Genomic DNA, 18,756 nt, shown 5'->3' with positions numbered 1-18,756 from the left:
TCATGCATACCCCGATCCTACACCCTCTCTATGATTCCAAATCCAAGTTTAAGGATTCAAACCCTCTCGGTTCATCCACAATTGAAATTGTACCAAATTTTGTACACAGTAGTACACACTTTCAAAACTTCCTATATACTTTAATCCCACACAACCACCACCGGTTCACCTACAACTCAAATTGTACCAAATTTAGTACACCGTAGTACGAATTTCCAAAACTTCCTACATAACTCAATCCTACACCTCCACAGTGATCCTAAATAAAAGTAAATTAATTTCTTCAACTTAATCCTGACTCCATATTTCATAGTTCTCGCTCTATCGGTTCACCCAAATTAAAATTGTACCAATTATGATACGATATAGTACTTTTCGTACACATAAGTAACAAATTTCCAAAACTACGTACATATCCCAATCCTACACTCCGACAGCAATGTTAATGTCAAATCTAGGGATTCCAGCTCGATTTGTGCCTCCGAATTAAATTTGTACCAAATATAGTACCGTGTAGGACTTTCCTTACACATAAGTACACGCTTTCAAAACCATCTCCTTAAATAGATAGATGTACCATATTCGCATTCCAAATTTCAAGTTTTTAGCTCAATCCATTCACATGTTACGAAATTGTACCATTTTTAGTACATTTTAGTACTTTTCGCATACTTATAGTTCGAATGACCAAGAAACTTGTTGCTATATCTTTTCTACACTCCATCATCAGTGACCCTCATTTAAAATTTAAGAGTTCTAGCTCTACCGGTTCGCCAAATACAAATGGTATCACATTTAGTACTTTTCGTACCGTTCTAGTACGAATTTCCGAAAACCCAGCCTCATCTGTCACCTTTGGACCAAAAGTGACCCTCATCCACAATTTGAAGGATCCAAAATTTGAAGGTTTTAGCTTCTGCCGAATAAACCGAATAATAAAACCTGTGTGTAATTCCGAAAACCATAGGATGAGGTTATATATCGGTCGACAACACCGACTGACACTTGTTTACTTGAAAATTTCTATATTTTCTTTGTCATCTATGTAGGCAGTTAGATACTTGCCGGCCCGGGCAACGTGAGGCTAATATTAACGGCCATTATGTCAAACAAAAACAAATGCGGCAGTATTGCCATTCATAACTAAGGAGAGTTCGGCGCTTAAAATAAAAAAAAAGACAAAATAATCGATTAGTTTACTTTTCCAAACAATCGATTATTCATTTAGTCGAGAGTCGAGTTACGTATCCCTGCTCCATTGTTTGGCCAGTTGAATTGGAAATTTCTTACGAATAGTACGGTTGCGGTTTAGTTCGGTGTGTTGTAGTTGGCGTTTTTAGTGTGCCGCCGCCGCTTTTTTTGCATGGGCAAGTTTGTTTTTTTGTTTTGAACTTTCCCATTGAGAAAAAAGTGAACCAAAACAAAAAAAGAAAAACCAATACAACGAACGCAGCTGTTTTTCTAAATGTATGTAAATACATTAGAAAAAAACGCGAATGGACATCAAAAGGAACGACAGTACAAAAAGCAAAACGTTTCAGATATACCAAAAATTAAAAAAAAATTGATAGAAATATTTTGCCATAAATATGGAACATCGTAACGAAATTTAAGTGCAATGAGCTTGTCAGCAACATTACTTAGATATTTGTAGAACGGAGTTGATTAACAATTCCCCCGGCAATGCACCACTCACTCCTCTTCCTACTTTTTGTTCCTATTTTTTGTGTTCTTTTTCATGAATTGATAATTTGCAAAATTATTGCAATGCAATAAGTAATGAAATGAGCAAGTCGACGGAAAAAAGTAATTCCTGTGTATGTTTGTGTGAATGTATGCGTGAAGAATGCTTTGCTTTTGGGCATAGTTGAAGAAATAATAAAAAGACACTTCATTAATTTGAAATCAAATCGCTTTAGAGGTGACCACTAGCTTGTTGACTGCTGTATACGTCGCTTATTTTTTTATTTATTATTTGAATGGGCGCTAAATTTACTGGCTGCATGGTCAATAAGATCCGAAACTGAAATGTATACTTTTTATGTTAAGGAATTTATTTAGAAAAAAAATAAGAACATTTATATATCCTGGAGACAAAATACATTGAGTTTGTAGGAAATATTTTGAGATTTGACAGTTTACGTACATTTGAAATAAGACGGTGAACGGAATACTTTGACCGTTTTATTCGCGCAAACTTGTAATTGGCAAAAACGTTTACAATTTTTGGCTTAACTCTAGTTTAGTAAAAACGATCAAATTTTTCTGAAATTTTTTCCAGTTTTATCCTAATTATGGGGATATCTTTTTTTCTTGGGGGTCGTACCCGGTTTTTTGACCCGGAAGTACGGGTACCCAGTTATATCCGTTTCTACGGATCCGGTTAATATAAAAATACCTTGCCATTGAGTGGTGATATGATGCGGTTATCTCAAACCGTTTTGGAGATATAGTAAAAAAACTGGGTTTTGGCCCCAATTTTTTTGGACAACTCCCTAAAATTCGAACTTGGGTCCATTATAGTCCCTCTCCTACACTGACTCAAATGATAGACCACAATTTGCTCTTTCCAAAATGGTGCGATATGGACCCAAGTTCGACTTTTAGGGGGGTTTCAATAAAATCGGGATCCAAAACCAGTTTTTTGACTGTATCTCCATCATATCACCACTCAATGGAAAGGTATTTTTAAAACCTTTAAAATGATACTCCTAAGAAAAAAATATATTCCCATAATTAGGGTAAAAATACCTACCTCTGGAAAAAATTTCAGAAAAAATCTGATTTCAGAAAGATCTGATTTACTAAACTAGAGTTGTTCCCATGTTTTAATGATCCTACATTTATATTTTGATAGGTCTATTTCAAAAACTGCAGGAATCCAAAAAATTTAAATACGATAACAATTTTAGCATTTAATTTCAATTTATTATGATTAAAATCATGGTATAATAAGGAAGGTAGTCTCGTGCCCTCATGTTTCAAAATGTTTTGTCTTCATTGTCAAAAATTATAATTTTGATTTCCTCCTTAGTTAAGTACGGCAAAATAATTGTGAAAATTTGTAAAAGACAGAAAACTGCTAACAAAGATAAAATACTACAATTTATTGAAACGAACAAAATCTTACCACCTCGGTCTTACGCTTTCAGACCCGGAAGAAGTACGACGACCAGCATCAACGATGTCATAAACTCCATACAAATCTTAAAAAAATCCGGAAACCATGTGGTAGGTGCATGTGTCGACGTCGAAAAACCGTTCGATAACACCGATATTTAAAACCTAGGCCGAATTCTGTTTGAAAATGGTTTAAACACTCATATAATAAAATGAATAGTGGATGGAATGAAATATAGAAAACTAGAACTAGGAAAAAACCCAATAATTGTTAAAAATGTATTGCCACAGGGCAGTGGACTCAGCCAAATTCTTTTCAATTTATATACTGATCAATTGCACAAAACATCTTCGGACTGCGCTATAGTGTACCAATTTGCAAACGACTTTTTTATATTATGGTATGCCAAAACATATCTCCAAGCAAGGAATTTACTAGCAATGGAACTAAACCATTTCAGTTCCTGCTGTGCAAATCTTAGTTTAAGTTTTAATATGGAAAAAATAAATACAATTCATTTTTGCAGAAGGCCACGGCAATTAGATATCACCATAAATGGAATCACTCTCAGCCAAACAACCACCATCAAATATTTGGGTGTTTACATCCCATCCAGTGGATCAGCTAAAATACATGTAGACAATGCCGTGGAAAATGTCGACAAAACCTGCAGTTTTCTCCGTATCATAAGCGGCTGCTAATTCGGAGTATCTCCTTTAAAAGCACTACACTTCTACAAGGCGATCGCACGTGCAAAACTAGAATATGGCGCAGCTGCCATGTAATCTTACAAAAACATCGGAAAAAAGGATTAAAACATGTGTAAATGGGTTCCTGCGGAAAGCCCTCCGATTAATTAAATCCACTCCCATACCCATAATCTACCAATTGACAGCAGAATTACCACCCAGCTACAGGTTCCAACTAGCATCCGCCGAAGAGCTTATTAAAGCCAAAGCATACGGCAATCCAAGTATTAGCAATGTTAGGAATTTATCCCCGTACAACACCAGCTATACCCAAGTCCTTGACAAATTTGTTGACATTAAAAATAACGTCGCAGAAACCAACATTATCGCAACATCATTACAAAACCAGACTTCTTCCAAGGGACTGTATTTTAAAAATCGAATGCTAGCTCGGAAACCATCAACCTCCTGGAGAAAATAAACAAACTTCAACTACAAGGGTACAACATTGTCTTCAATGTCAGCCGAAGTTGTAGGTTTTCTTCAAGCACTAATGTTTGTAAAAGAGAAAGCGTTTACTAAAATCGCCGTCCTATCAGACAGCCTCAGTGGTATATAAGGAATCAATTCAAAAAAAAACACAACAATTATTTAATCGACAAATTTTTTGCAAAATGCAAATTCAACTTCTTTGACAATTGAATTACATTACATTCCCGGACATTCAAACATTGCATTGACTGCGGGTCATCTCTATACCTTTCTCTAAAGGCAATAAGATCACAATTTCTAAAAACGACATAAACATAAGGGAGCTAATGAGGATCAGTGGCGAGATCCGAAACTATTGTCTTCCTTGAGACTACTTTCAATAAATATGCCATGGATTGTAATTTGACATGTTTCGTCAGACATAAAATATATACTAAACAAATTGTGTTTATTTGACGTGTTTTTGAAATTTCGCGTTTTCTGCTATTCCTTCAAAAGAGAGTAAAAACTGTAATCAGTCGGTAGTTATATCCTACCTTGTAATAGCTTTTTAATTCATCTCAACATATCGTACCTTGTATTATTGTACAATTATTGTATAGTGTTGTAAAACTATGAAAGTTTTTTTATATTAATGACAAATTTTTTATTATTTGATTGAACCCAGGGTACATGCTCATAAAACTTGTATAACTTTTATTGTGCATTAGAATTTAAACCAGAGACTGTATTTTAAAAATCGAATGCTAGCTCGGAAACCATCAACCTCCTGGAGAAAATAAACAAACTTCAACTACAAGGGTACAACATTGTCTTCAATGTCAGCCGAAGTTGTAGGTTTTCTTCAAACACTAATGTTTGTAAAAGAGAAAGCGTTTATTAAAATCGCCGTCCTATCAGACAGCCTCAGTGGTATATAAGGAATCAATTCAAAAAAAACACAACAATTATTTAATCGACAAATTTTTTGCAAAATGCAAATTCAACTTCTTTGACAATTGAATTACATTACATTCCCGGACATTCAAACATTGCCTATAACGAAACTGTTGCAAAAGCACACTCTCAAAATTAAAAGTCATACAATCTGGCAAGACGGCGGGTCATCTCTATACCTTTCTCTAAAGGCAATAAGATCACAATTTCTAAAAACGACATAAACATAAGGGAGCTAATGAGGATCAGTGGCGAGATCCGAAACTATTGTCTTCCTTGAGACTACTTTCAATAAATATGCCATGGATTGTAATTTGACATGTTTCGTCAGATATAAAAAATATACTAAACAAATTGTGTTTATTTGACGTGTTTTTGAAATTTCGCGTTTTCTGCTATTCCTTCAAAAGAGAGTAAAAACTGTAATCAGTCGGTAGTTATATCCTACCTTGTAATAGCTTTTTAATTCATCTCAACATATCGTACCTTGTATTATTGTACAATTATTGTATAGTGTTGTTAAACTATGAAAGTTTTTTTATATTAATGACAAATTTTTTATTATTTGATTGAACCCAGGGTACATGCTCATAAAACTTGTATAACTTTTATTGTGCATTAGAATTTAAACCAGAGAGCGTCTAAGTCGTTATTTAGAAAGAGTTTAAAATTTTTCAAATATTTCTACTCGCACAATCAGGACTAATCCTTTGTTTTGAATTTGATATTAAAGATGAATGTCAATATTGATTACAGTTTATTTAACATTAAACAATTTATTGATTTTAATGCACTCGTAAATATAAACAAACTAATCGCATAGTTTTTTTTTTCTACAGCTTATATTGATAACAAAAGACAATACCACCGAGCGTTTGTCTAACAGAGTAAAGAAATCAACTTAGATCTTTCAAGGTGAACTTGTCGCGCCTTGCCTGCCATTACCCACAAACATTTTGAAAATTCAATCGAAGACAAAATACAATAATTTTCAATAAGAACAGAGTAGTCGTCATACTCACAACACAATTATAATTTGGTGAAATTTATTGTTTACAAAAAGTGCGGCCGCCAGTTTCGTACTCGCTTCGCACTCCACTTATTTCTTCGTAAACGATTTTAAGTAAATCCATCACTTTGCCGCGTGGACGTCGTTGTAAATCCACCACCTCCGGTAATATGGCCACATCAGGAGGAGGGGGGGCAGCAGCTACAAGTGTTGTAGTTTTGGATCGTGGCAATAACACAACATGTACAATCAATTTGCATGGTAAGTTTACCTATTTATGAATTTCTTATTTTGGGCCATATGTATATAAATACATACATATGTATATGGTTGTTATGTATATTTTATATTACGTGTTCAATATTGAAACTTTTAATTACACACTTCCACTTTTGTTGCGAATTTTGCTGTGATTTGTTTTCGCAACATATTGTCTATTTAAAATTTGTTATACGAATATGAATATTTCTTGGTGATTAATCATTATTAATAATATTTTAGTGTTTTTAGTTTTATTGCGCACACAAAAACCAGACTCCGGTTTTAATTGTACGCTAATTCCTTATTGACTGTTTCACTTATTTATTAAAAATCGGTATTTCGGTACGGTCTGTTCCCTTGAAGAAAAAAATCGAAAACAATTTCGGTCAATAGAATATTATTGCAGGTTATCCAACAAACACGCAACGTTCAATTAATATACCTTACAATGTAAGAAAAAAAAAAAAATTTTTGATCTGCTAAGCATATGTTTTGCCATGGTATAAAAAGGAAGGTAGTCTCATGCACTCATATGTTCAACTTTTTTTTACTGTACCTTCATTGTCAAAAATTATAATTTTCATTTCCTCCTTAGATACGTACTGATGATGGCAAAAGAATAAACTTCTCATAGTGTGAAATATTTAAAAGATCAAAACCAGAAAATTTAATATACGGGGGTTTGGTATTTATAAAGTCCATCTTCGAGCCTCACAGCAAACATAGACCCAGGAGTGACAACCGATCATGACTAAATCATTGTTGTGGATTATGCTAATGGTGGACACCAAAGCGGAATGACACGATTTTCATATCCACAATCATCAATCGCTGTTTTCACGCGAAAAGGCATAAGTCCACTTTTTCTAGACATTGAGATTTTGATACAGACATTCTCAATAGTCTAAGCGCTAAGTCTAGGGACATCATCCCCATCCAAAAACTAAGGGAACTGAAGAGGATCAGTGGCGAGATACGAAACTATAGTACTCCCTGCCCACTAATAAATAGTTTTTTTATAAATACACAAAACTGGGATTACACCTGACAATTTTGCAACACCAATATATAAATGGTATCCCAAATAACCCGCCAACACTACTGAAGTTCCACGACAGAGGGGTCTACGATCCGAAACGACCCGAGTCTTACTCGGCCAACGTCTGTCACCTCAGCCCAGTAAAAGCAATAGGGCTGCTACAACAACAACAACTGAAGTTAATAAGTAACACTAACTGTCCCGCCTTGAGATTTTCTCATTGAAAAGTCTAGAAAGGAGAGGGGAAATATAGCAAATATAAAGAAATGGACTATATAGAATAAGACTTTATATAAAGATTGAATAAAAAAATTATTATAAAATATAATTTATTTCAATATTTTTTAAATATGCCATTCGTCGTATGTAAACGGTTACGGGTTTAAATATAAATTTTATTTGAAAAAGACAAAATCAATTACAGACTTTCTGGGGTTGCCATCATCGATTTCGTTAACCCAGTGGGTTTCAATTGTCAATTCCTTTGCATATATATCAAATAAATCCTCATAAAGTAGGTTAGCCCGGTAAAAGTTCTAAGTTTTAATATATCATTTTTCCTTACCATGGATATAACGAACTAATTTGCTTAGTCCCTACTAGTTCGCTACAACCGTACTTTACTGAATTTTGTTTGGTCCCTACTAGTTCGCGATAACCGTACTTCACTTTACAAACGACTTTCGACAATTTGAATTTTATTTATAAACGCATATAACGCCAAATATGTTTCTTTCAAAATAGGATATTTTATTTTATATCATCAGCATTGACGGAATTAGGGTACTCTTCTAGTTTGGGTTATTTGTATATATATGGACTATATTGCCATATAGGTGCCGAGTTTCATCACTTTATAACTCGGGAATTATTAAAGTACAGTAGATATCGGATATAAGAAACTCAAAAAAAGTCGGAGATTTCTTTCTTATATGCGTTTTTTCTTATATGGAATAATCGGATATAAGAAAGTATAAGCTCGGTGCTTCGAATTAATGAAACATATGTCAATTATCCGGACCACGCAAAACCCGGATAATTGAAATAAACTCACTGCATTTGGCCACTTTCAATTAAGCAGATTTGACTGTATTAACGCTTTTGGTCAATATAATAATCAGCGTAGTTTTAAGTTTTTTCTTATGTTTGAAATTACCAAAAATCATTTGAGTAATACGAAAACAAAATAAAATGGATTTTTTGTATATACAACAGTTATTTCAATTATAGTTTGACTGTATGCAGATTGTACTGTTATGAATTAATCAAATCAATCAAAACATAAGGGTTAGAAAAAATGTGAAATCATGCTTAAACCTACATATAAGCTCTCTGTAAGTAAACGTTATCGACTTACTATGTATATACAGATACGAACATATCTAGACACTTAAATATTCAAACAATTACTGGCAAAATCATCCCACGTATACCGTAAAAGCGACAATGTACAACCAATGAAGCAAAATCAAATATATTTTATTTGGTCAACTATAGGTTTTCATTGCTTTTTATTATGTATTATATTCATTGGTTAGCTGGGATTTTCTTTATATCTCTATACTTCTAAAAATTGTTGACTCAAAAATTTCATGTTACATAGAAAGTCAATATAATCTAAACTGCATATTAACGTTTTAATAGTCAAATGCCATGTATAAACGAATCAATCTCTTAATTGCAAAATCAGATCTCTTTTCTCAAAGCGGGAGATTAATGACGAGGATTACTGCCGTCTATGCGAGGATGAAGAGGAAACGGAAACATTTACTTAAAAAGTTTTTTTTTAAGTTTTAACTTCTAATTCTTCTACTACGCCTTTTGATCACATTGCATTATATGTCTCCGAGTGGAGTGCCTGCTATTTAACAGTTGGCCATCATCAAACCTAACCTATTTAAGCCACATAATAATTGTCATTAAAGAAGTGAGTTGAGATTACTATTAACCAATATGGTTCATGCTATATGCGAAATTTTAACACATTTCTTTTTAGAGTTTACATAGACATTTGTCGGACGTTTGATATTTTGACATATTAACTTTATGTCAATTATTTCCTATTTGGAATACATTGACATACTGCAACTATGCTGCGTTTTATTTGTGGGTGTCGTTACTTATGGTTTATTTTTTGTCATACGTTACACGGGGATAACCTTGTTTAAGTCTCTAAATTACCATTTATTTCTTTTTTTAAATAAACAGTAACTTTAAAATCTTGAGATATGGTATTTGTCAAAACCTATTTTGTTTTTAAATCTGCATTGCTAAAACCATAACCCAACATATTTCCTTTATGTCAGATCGTATTAAGTAAAAAAAATTACATTATTTCAGGGGCAACTGTTGTATCTTGGCGTGTAAATAATCAGGAGCAATTGTTTGTGAGGTAAGTTAAGACAAATGTGATCATGCCTTATATGATCAATATTTTAAATAATAAGTTTGAGTAGATGCAATCCCTGCCTTTTACATTAATTGTAGTTCTATTCTTATTATTTGGGTATTATATTATATTATAATATTGTTTTGAACCGCTTTTAACATCCCTTTTTGAGTTATTTTAATTCAATTTGTAAGAATGAATTTTATATTGATATTTTCTTTTTTTGTTTTACTTAATTTACATTTATAATTTTACTTGTTTTATTATACATGGTAATTATTATTTTGAGTAGTTTTACTTTAAACAAAAATTGTAACATTTAGTACCCATCACCCATCAACTTCGAAATTCACATCACTGTTATATGTATTTTGTATTCTCCATTATACGTTCTTTATCTTGTTGTACATGTCTCATGTTTTACTCTCTTTCAATGTTGTTTTTATGTTCAGTGATGGTTTTTATGAATGAGATTTGCGCGCCTTTATTTAAGTCCACACAAATCGATATTTTTTGCCAATATTATTTTCCAGACAACAAATGTATATACGGATTTCAGCTGAAGGAATGTTTTTTTTTTTTTTTTTGGCGTTTTCTATACTTTGGGAAACAAATGCGGCGCATTGGTCGATTGTACCTTAGTTGGTCATGTTTTTATTCGTAGAATCGTCAATGCGAAGTACATATACATAATTTGGTTTGTTATCCCTACGCTTGCAATCCTGTTTGTTTTTTTTCTATTTGGTTCGTAAAACAGAGCATGTTACGTTGTTGAACTTTTTTTATTTTAGATTTGTGTTTTTTAGATTATGTTGTTTGTTGTTGTGTTTCTGCCTTTCTGGCGCTTTTTTCTCATAGGTTTTTGTATTATACTTTTCGAAGTTTTTTCTCTCTGAAGTTTGTTTTCGCTTCTTTGTTCTGCACGACCCGATGGTTGGTTGTTAGCGATTGTTATGGCTCCACATGACTTTGTATGTGTGTGAATGTTTTATTTCGCTTTTTCATTCGGTGTTTTAGTATTTTTTTTAAACAGCATTCGGGCGCCTTTTTTGCTTTCTCCTTTACTAACGGCAAAATCTAGTGGCATGTCTTTACTTTTGATTTTTTTTTTTTTTTTGTGAGTGATCTTTTTCAGAACCCTATATATATGTATATATATATACCAAAATTATGGTGTTAGACTCGTCATTAGAAAGTTACAAAAAATAGGAAAAGTGCTCCTAATGTCGGCATGTACCAGAAATCGAAATCTGTTGTATATACCCTCAAATAACTAAATAATCCTATAACCAAATGTGAAAAAATGCCCTGATTATACTTTACCAACATTGTAACTTACCTTTGTGTAATATTTCCTCAAGCTAAGCTCATTTATTCAGCGGTTTTTTATTTTGTCAATAAGCTTTTTTCAACAACGCCGATAATTTATATTTCTGAAGAAAAAGTTAGTGTATACGTTGACACTTTTGAATTTAAGTTTATACAAAAAATATTTGTAATTATGTCAATAATTTGATGGCGCCCTTAGGAACAAAAAATTGGTGTTATCCAATAGTCGGCATTTGGGAGAAAAATAAACACATTCTCGATAATTTTGACTGAAAATCGGTAAAAATACTAAATAATTACTCTAATGTCTGATTCATCTATAAAAATCTGTATGGGAGGTTTACCACCCTAGTACGAAATGTTTTATTTTTAAATTTCTATAACCTCTGAAGTAGGTATATTACACCTTGTCGATATTTGGATAGTAGTTTCCGAAAGTCGACACCATGTTTTATAATTTAATATTTTAATAAATTAAATGATTTTTTTATACTTGTTCAATACAATGCCGTTGGAAATGGCAGATAGTATAAGATCGATTAAATATATAATTTTTGTTGAATTAAAATTTAGCCGGTAGTTTTATATCCTTAGATAGTACATGGTTATCAAAGTTTAATTCTAAATTTTAATTAATTCTAAATTCTAATTAATAAATCACAAATTCTAATTAATAAATTAAATAAATATTTTATAACACGTCCCGACCATCAAATGTCAAACTGAAACAAATAATATATCGAGCCATATTCGCCAAAAACCGTAACCCTCAAATTTGAAATTTTACAGGAGAAGGTTTTTTTACTAAATTCCTTAAATAAATATTTTATAACACGTCCCGACCATCAAATGTCAAACTGAAACAAATAATATATCGAGCCATATTCGCCAAAAGCCGTAGCCCTCAAATTTGAAATTTTACAGGAGAAGGTTTTTTTTACTAAATTCAGATTTAATAAAGCTATTATTTTGAAATTTAGAACTATAGTTTTGTTTTAAATAGATTTAGTTTTAATAGAATAGATCGATAGGGCTTAACGATTATTTTGGTCGTTATCTTTCGTAAAAAATTTGCAGTTGTTGGTAAAACGAAGTCGCAAATCTACATGGTTCCTATTACATTATTATTGAAAACTGCCAATAAGGCAAGCAATTGTTTATGTGGTTGCCCAAACACTATATTCTTTAACATATAATTGGACGAGACTGCATTCCTAGGTCTACAACATTTTACCTATTTGCGATAAACACATTCATTATTGAAAACATCGGTCTGAAAATCTATACTGCAAACTAAGTTGTATATATATATATATATATATTCCTGCTATTTTCCCTGAGGAAGTTCTAACGCGGAAGGAAGTTCCAACCTCGCATTCCAATATGTTTATATGAGGAGGTGATTTCAACTGCAGACACACCTATTGTGGATGTTCTAGAAACAACAGGTGGGGAAATATGTTATATGACAATCTTCAGCACAATAATTTACAAATTATCAAATCAGACCTCAACATACATACCACCAGACATTGGAAGACGTCCGTCCAATTTAGATATATTTTTAACAAATATCTCTGGTAATATAGCTAGCATAAAAGCCACGAACGATCTGAGCTCTGATCATCTCCCGGTTATCTGCGAAGTCAATTTAAGTGCAAGTACTTGGACCAACTTTTATTACAATTATAATAAAGCTAACTGATCCCGATTTAAAAGCTTTATTAATAACAAACTCTCAACTCCTGAATGCCCTCCGCTGTGTGCTGCTAACCAAATTGATGCGGAAATTAAAACTTTCACTAATATAACTCAAGATGCCGTTGAACATAGTATTCCCAAAAATGTAAGCAGGATCCCAAGGAGATCTATACAAAATTTTATAAAAATATTGATACAGCACAGAAATATATATAAAAGGAATTTTAAAAGATTCAGAGATGTTAGTGATCGTATCTATATGAATCGCCTGAACAAACAAATAAATCGCGAGTTATTGGCTTATAGAAATGAGTCTTGAAATAAAACACTATCTGAATTGGACAATTCATCGAAGCCACTTTGGAAAATTTCTAAAGTTTTGAAGAGGAAAACTCAAAATATACCAACTATATCCCAAAATAATCAATTTTATTATTCCCAGTTGGATAAATGCGGAATAATTGCTACTCATTTCTTAAACAATCACAACATGTCTAATCACTTTAGCAACCCTCTTAAATTTTCCGAGTTTAATAGTACCATTGAAGATAACTAACTCATAAACGTTGCAGAATTGAATACATTTGTTAAAGAGTATAAAAGACAAAATCTCCTGGATTGGACGGTATTAACAACAAATGTTTGAAACACTTACCTATGAAAGTAAGTGTTTTAAACATTTAAATGTCTTACAACCATTTGAAATTCCTACCTTATAAATTCGTATTTTCCTATTGATTGGAAATGTTCCAAAACGATACCATTACTTAAACCAAATAAGTTTCCAGAAAGATTAGTATATTGTCATCATTAAGCAAGATGTTAGAAACTCATATAATCCCTCCTCAACAGTTTGGTTTCAGAAAAGAACATTAAAATTAGGAATATGGACTCCAACAATTTTATTGAGGGAACATTTACGGGAATGGTTATATTGGACATTAAAGCTGCTTTTGACTGTGTTTAGCACAACGGACTTCTTCAAAAATTAAAAAAAAAACTTAATTTTTCCATTGAACTCATTAAAATAATTCAAAATTTTTTATATGGAAGATCTTATAAGGTGTATATCGGAACAACTTCTTCTAAAGTTAGGTATACAAATGCAGGATGTGCCCAATAGATGCACCTCATCTATTTTTGCTGATGACACCTCTATCTTATATTCAGATTTTTATGCAAACGATATACTGGCTAAATTGAAAAATGGCATCCAGGAACTTATTGATTTTTTTCACACATGGAAGAACGAAATTAGTACTTCACAATATTGAAAAACATACAAGGCAAAAGAAAAAGAAAATTAATTATGAAAAAATGAAAGTCCTGACTAAATTTAACAGTTCAGCAAGATAAACTTATTAATATAATTATGGCTCCCCAGCCATAGCATAGAAAAAAAGAATAATAACTAACTCTGGATATTTATTAAAGAATATTATTCTAGGGCCAACGGAGGCGTGGATTTATTAAAGAATATTTTTCAAGGGCCAACTGAGGCGTGGTTTTATTGAAAATTAAAAAAAAATGAATTCAACTGCAGGGCGATAAGCATAAAATATTTTTTTATAAATAAATAAAAATATTAAAAAAACAAAAAGGAACGAGATCAGGAAAGGGAACTATATTAATTAAAGTGTTGGAATTAGTTCCTATCGTTCCTTACTCGGAATAGTTCCAATGAACTAGTTCGTTCCGGAACTACCCAACTCTAGTGTACACCACTTTACAATGACTTAATTTCCACACATTATTGTCAGGGATAACTTTTCATAATAAGTGGAGATACAAAAATATGAATTCTCTCCCAATTTTTTTTAGAAGAGCAATAAGATAATATTCATCAAATCTCAACATTATTTTTTGGAGTTCAACATTTAAGATATATGGATGTTGTACACTTTTTAAATACATACTTTCATTTTTTTCATCACATTTATTGGCAATGTATTTAATTTCTTCATGTCTCAATTTTAAAATAAATCGAATAATTGTGTTTTTACATTTCAGCAAATTGGCCTCTTTTGATGGAAAGAAGGCGATACGTGGCGGTATACCGTTCGTATTCCGTAAGTTTTGATTTTTATTTTTACATACCATTCAATAGACATCCCAAAGGGAGTACGTTCCATGTTAAAAAAAATGGTAAAATAATTGGTCTGTTCCTGAATCTCAAATAATGTAAAATTTGTTTACTTTTACGATAAGAATTTTTCCTTTATGATATCGAGGAAAATAGTAAAAATTAATAGATTATTGCAGTAAGGGAACCTTTATGTTATATTTCAAACTATTGCAAAAGGAGTTTGAGCTGTACCTTATCAGATAAAAAATAATAGTTTTTTTTTTTTTTTGAAAAAACATAAAATAATTTATAGTTTTTGACAGCATGACCCCTTAATTGTTTACAGTAACTGAAGAAGTTAATAATTTAAAATATGCAATATTAATTAAAAATTACCATTTACCCTCGCTCTGAAGTACATTAACCATTCGGGTTTTTCGCAGCTCAATTCGGTCCATGGTCATTTGGGGCTCAACACGGTTTTGCTCGTATTACACGTTGGAATTTAGAACGGCCTCCTGAAAGACTACATAATGGTGACGTAGAGGCAATTTTTTCATTGATGGACAACGAATTTACAAGATCTATGTGGAATTATCAGTAAGATAAACTATAATGCTATACATTTGAATATATAATACTCTCAAATTTCTCTACAGATTTCGTATCACATACCGCTTAATATTACGCGAAAAGGAACTACATTTTCACATTGGCGTGTATAATCCCAGCAAAGAACTAACGATGACATTTAATTTACTACTACACACTTATCTTAAAGTTCCTGATGTTAGACGTTGCCAAATAACTGGATTACATGGATGCACATTTATGGATAAGGTACACTATATCGATAAGAGCGAATATATCGATATATATTTTTGTGTGTTATTGTTTATGTTTTTCTTTAGACACGCAATGATGCATTGTATCAGGAAGGTCGTGAAGTTGTAACCGTCAATGAGTGGACAGATCGGATTTATCAACATACACCCCAAGAACATATTATAACGAATGTTGTATCGGGACGTAAAATGCGCATACATAAGTATAATTTTCCCGATACAGTCATTTGGAATCCTTGGATTGACAAAGCCCGAGAAATTGGAGATTTTGGTGATGACGAATTTCCAAATATGTTATGTGTCGAAGCTGGACATGTTTCTTCACCAGTTATATTGTTGCCAGGAACTGCTTTCGAGGCTAGCCAAATTTTGCAGGTATATTTATATAATTGTACCAAATTTAGTACCATTTAAAACATATTAGTATGAATTTTCGAACTTCCATATACCCCAATTCTACACCCCCAAAGTGATCCAAACTTCAAATTTTAGGATTCCTGCTCTATCGGTTCACTTAGATTTAGTACATTAGTATGAACTTCTAAGACACAGCCCAATCGCGATAAATGATTTCGTAAGATGAGCCCAAAACGAAAAGAATGTATTGTGTGAATCATTCGCGTGCGAATTTTTGCGAAACCTGCGGTACACCGAAATACACATTGGTACCATTTAGTACACATTGGTACAAATTTCCAAAACTGCCTACATAACCCCAATCCTACCCCCAACAATGATCCCAACTGCAAATTTCAGGATACCATTTCTATCGGTCCACCAAAATTCAAATTGTACCAAATTTAGTACACATAGGTATGAATTTCCAAAACTTTCAGGATACCATCTCTATCGGTCCACCAAAATTCAAATTGTTCCAAATTTAATACTATTTAGTACCCATAAGTATGAATTTCCAATCCTACACTCCAAAAGTAATATTATCTCCAAATTTTAGTGTTCCAGCTCTAACGGTTTAACCAAATCAAAATTGTACCAATTATAGTACAATTTAGTATGTAAAAAATGTCCAAAAATACCTACATCTTCTAATCCTATACTCCGGCGGTAATGTAATTTTAAATTTCAGGATTTCTGCTCCATCCGTTTCTCCAAAGTCAAATTGTACCACATTTAGTATTGTTTAGTACCATTTGTGTACATTAGTACACACTTCCAAAACCACCGCTTTATACTGAACTTACTTCTCAACCTTGATTCCCATTACTTAAATTTTTTTTGCACTTTTCGTTACGTTGTAGTACGAATTTCCAAAAACCAAGCCTTATCTGTCACCTTTGAATGTGGATGGACGTTAAGAACATCTGAACTAACAAAATTATGAAGTAGGCAATAGTGACATACGAACAATTTAAAGAATAGCGTTAAATTTCATCATATTCCTTTAAAAAAAAAAAAAACATAAAATTTAATCAGGAAAATCAGCAATTAGTCAAAGTAGACCTGCCTTTGATGAAACCATGTTGATAAGGTGAAATTATTGGCGAAACAAAATAAATAATCCTACGTGATACTAAGAGTTCAAAAAATTTTGCGATGGCACTTAGTTTTGCTATACCCCTATAATTTTGAGCGATATTTCTGCTGCTGGATTTATGTAAGGTAGTAATAAAACTAGATCTCCAGGACATGGGAAAATATCCTGAAGACAGCCAAAGATTAAAAATAGCAGTAAGGGGCTTATATAGTTCATAAGCACAGGTTCTCAATATGTTCGCGGGTACTCCATCAGGTCCTAGGGAGCAACAATATTTAATCGAGCATAGACCCCTTTAAAACTCCATCCTCTGTTAGAAGAAAGTTTGGAAAATTGTTAATTTTGTCAATATTAAAAATATAATTTGAGTTAAAAGTCAATGCGGAGTAAGTGCTTAAAAAAAAAATCTGCAAACATGTTTGCTATTTCAGATGTATCACAGGAGTCTTTACTACCATACCTCATGCAACTAGGAAATTCTCGAACTTTCCTTTTTGAATTAAAAAAATTATAAAAGCTTTTAGGATTGGCGAAAAGATTTTGTCTAATTTTTGAGAGATAATTTGAATAGCATGTTAAGTTCTCAGAATTGTATTTATGCCTAGCTTTAGAATAATTTGTGTAGTTCACAAGAGTATTATATTTTTTAAACTTTTTAAATAATCTACTTTTAACATTACGTAAACTTCTAAGATACGGAGTAGACCAAGCTGGTCCTCTATCCCAACTAACTTTAATAACTGGGACTGCCATTGAGAAGGCATTATTTAACATGGTATAAAAATATGAAACACATGAGTCTAGGTTATTTTAACGTAATAATATTGGATTCTATTATATCTAGAATTTGGTTCCATATATATATATATATATATATATATGGTGGAATTAACTACTTAACATTAACATTTTGTTACAAATACATAATACATATACATACATACCATATCCATTAATGTTGTGATTTATTATTAGATTATCATCGAGGGCAATGTCAGCAGGAAAACCAAGCGGAATCGCTAGCGTTTAAAGAATCGGAACACATTAAGGTGAACCGATTCTTAAAAAAATGAAGCGCATGAAACAAAACAAAGCATCAACAACTTTATATGATCGAAATGCAGTGAAAAAAATTCAAACTATCAACAAATATGGACAGATTGGCTGAAATAAAGATATAATTCCACTTATCAAATAAATTGCTAGCAATACAATTCATACTATATATATAACGAAACATAATTAATTGTTTGATTGACTTCGTATAAAGCAATAGCAAAATATATATTATGTATTATGTATGTATGTACTTTTGAATTTTTATGTTGTATTGATTAATGCGATTTTTGCAGATTAAGAAATATATACATAATTCCATAGGATAA

The 18,756-nt window shown here is 32.1% G+C and overlaps 1 protein-coding gene across 1 annotated transcript; it reads left to right on the top strand.

Annotated features, from left to right (window-relative positions):
• The first annotated feature begins 6,362 nt into the window (after positions 1-6,362).
• On the top strand, positions 6,363-18,441 carry LOC133327355 (uncharacterized). Its single transcript, XM_061535915.1, has 7 exons — positions 6,363-6,508; positions 9,888-9,939; positions 14,977-15,035; positions 15,475-15,631; positions 15,691-15,871; positions 15,943-16,251; positions 18,347-18,441. Exons 1-7 carry the CDS (start codon positions 6,418-6,420, stop codon positions 18,392-18,394), a joined length of 897 nt encoding a protein of 298 aa, XP_061391899.1. The 5' UTR covers positions 6,363-6,417; the 3' UTR covers positions 18,395-18,441.
• Positions 18,442-18,756: the final 315 nt, after the last annotated feature.

This window comes from Musca vetustissima, unplaced genomic scaffold, assembly GCF_032173495.1.
Source record: "Musca vetustissima isolate MV318-11 ecotype Yass unplaced genomic scaffold, APGP_CSIRO_Mvet_v1 utg115943, whole genome shotgun sequence".
Taxonomy (NCBI): domain Eukaryota; kingdom Metazoa; phylum Arthropoda; class Insecta; order Diptera; family Muscidae; genus Musca; species Musca vetustissima.
Note: the sequence above shows the minus strand (reverse complement) of the source record. Positions and strands in the feature narration are given on the sequence as shown.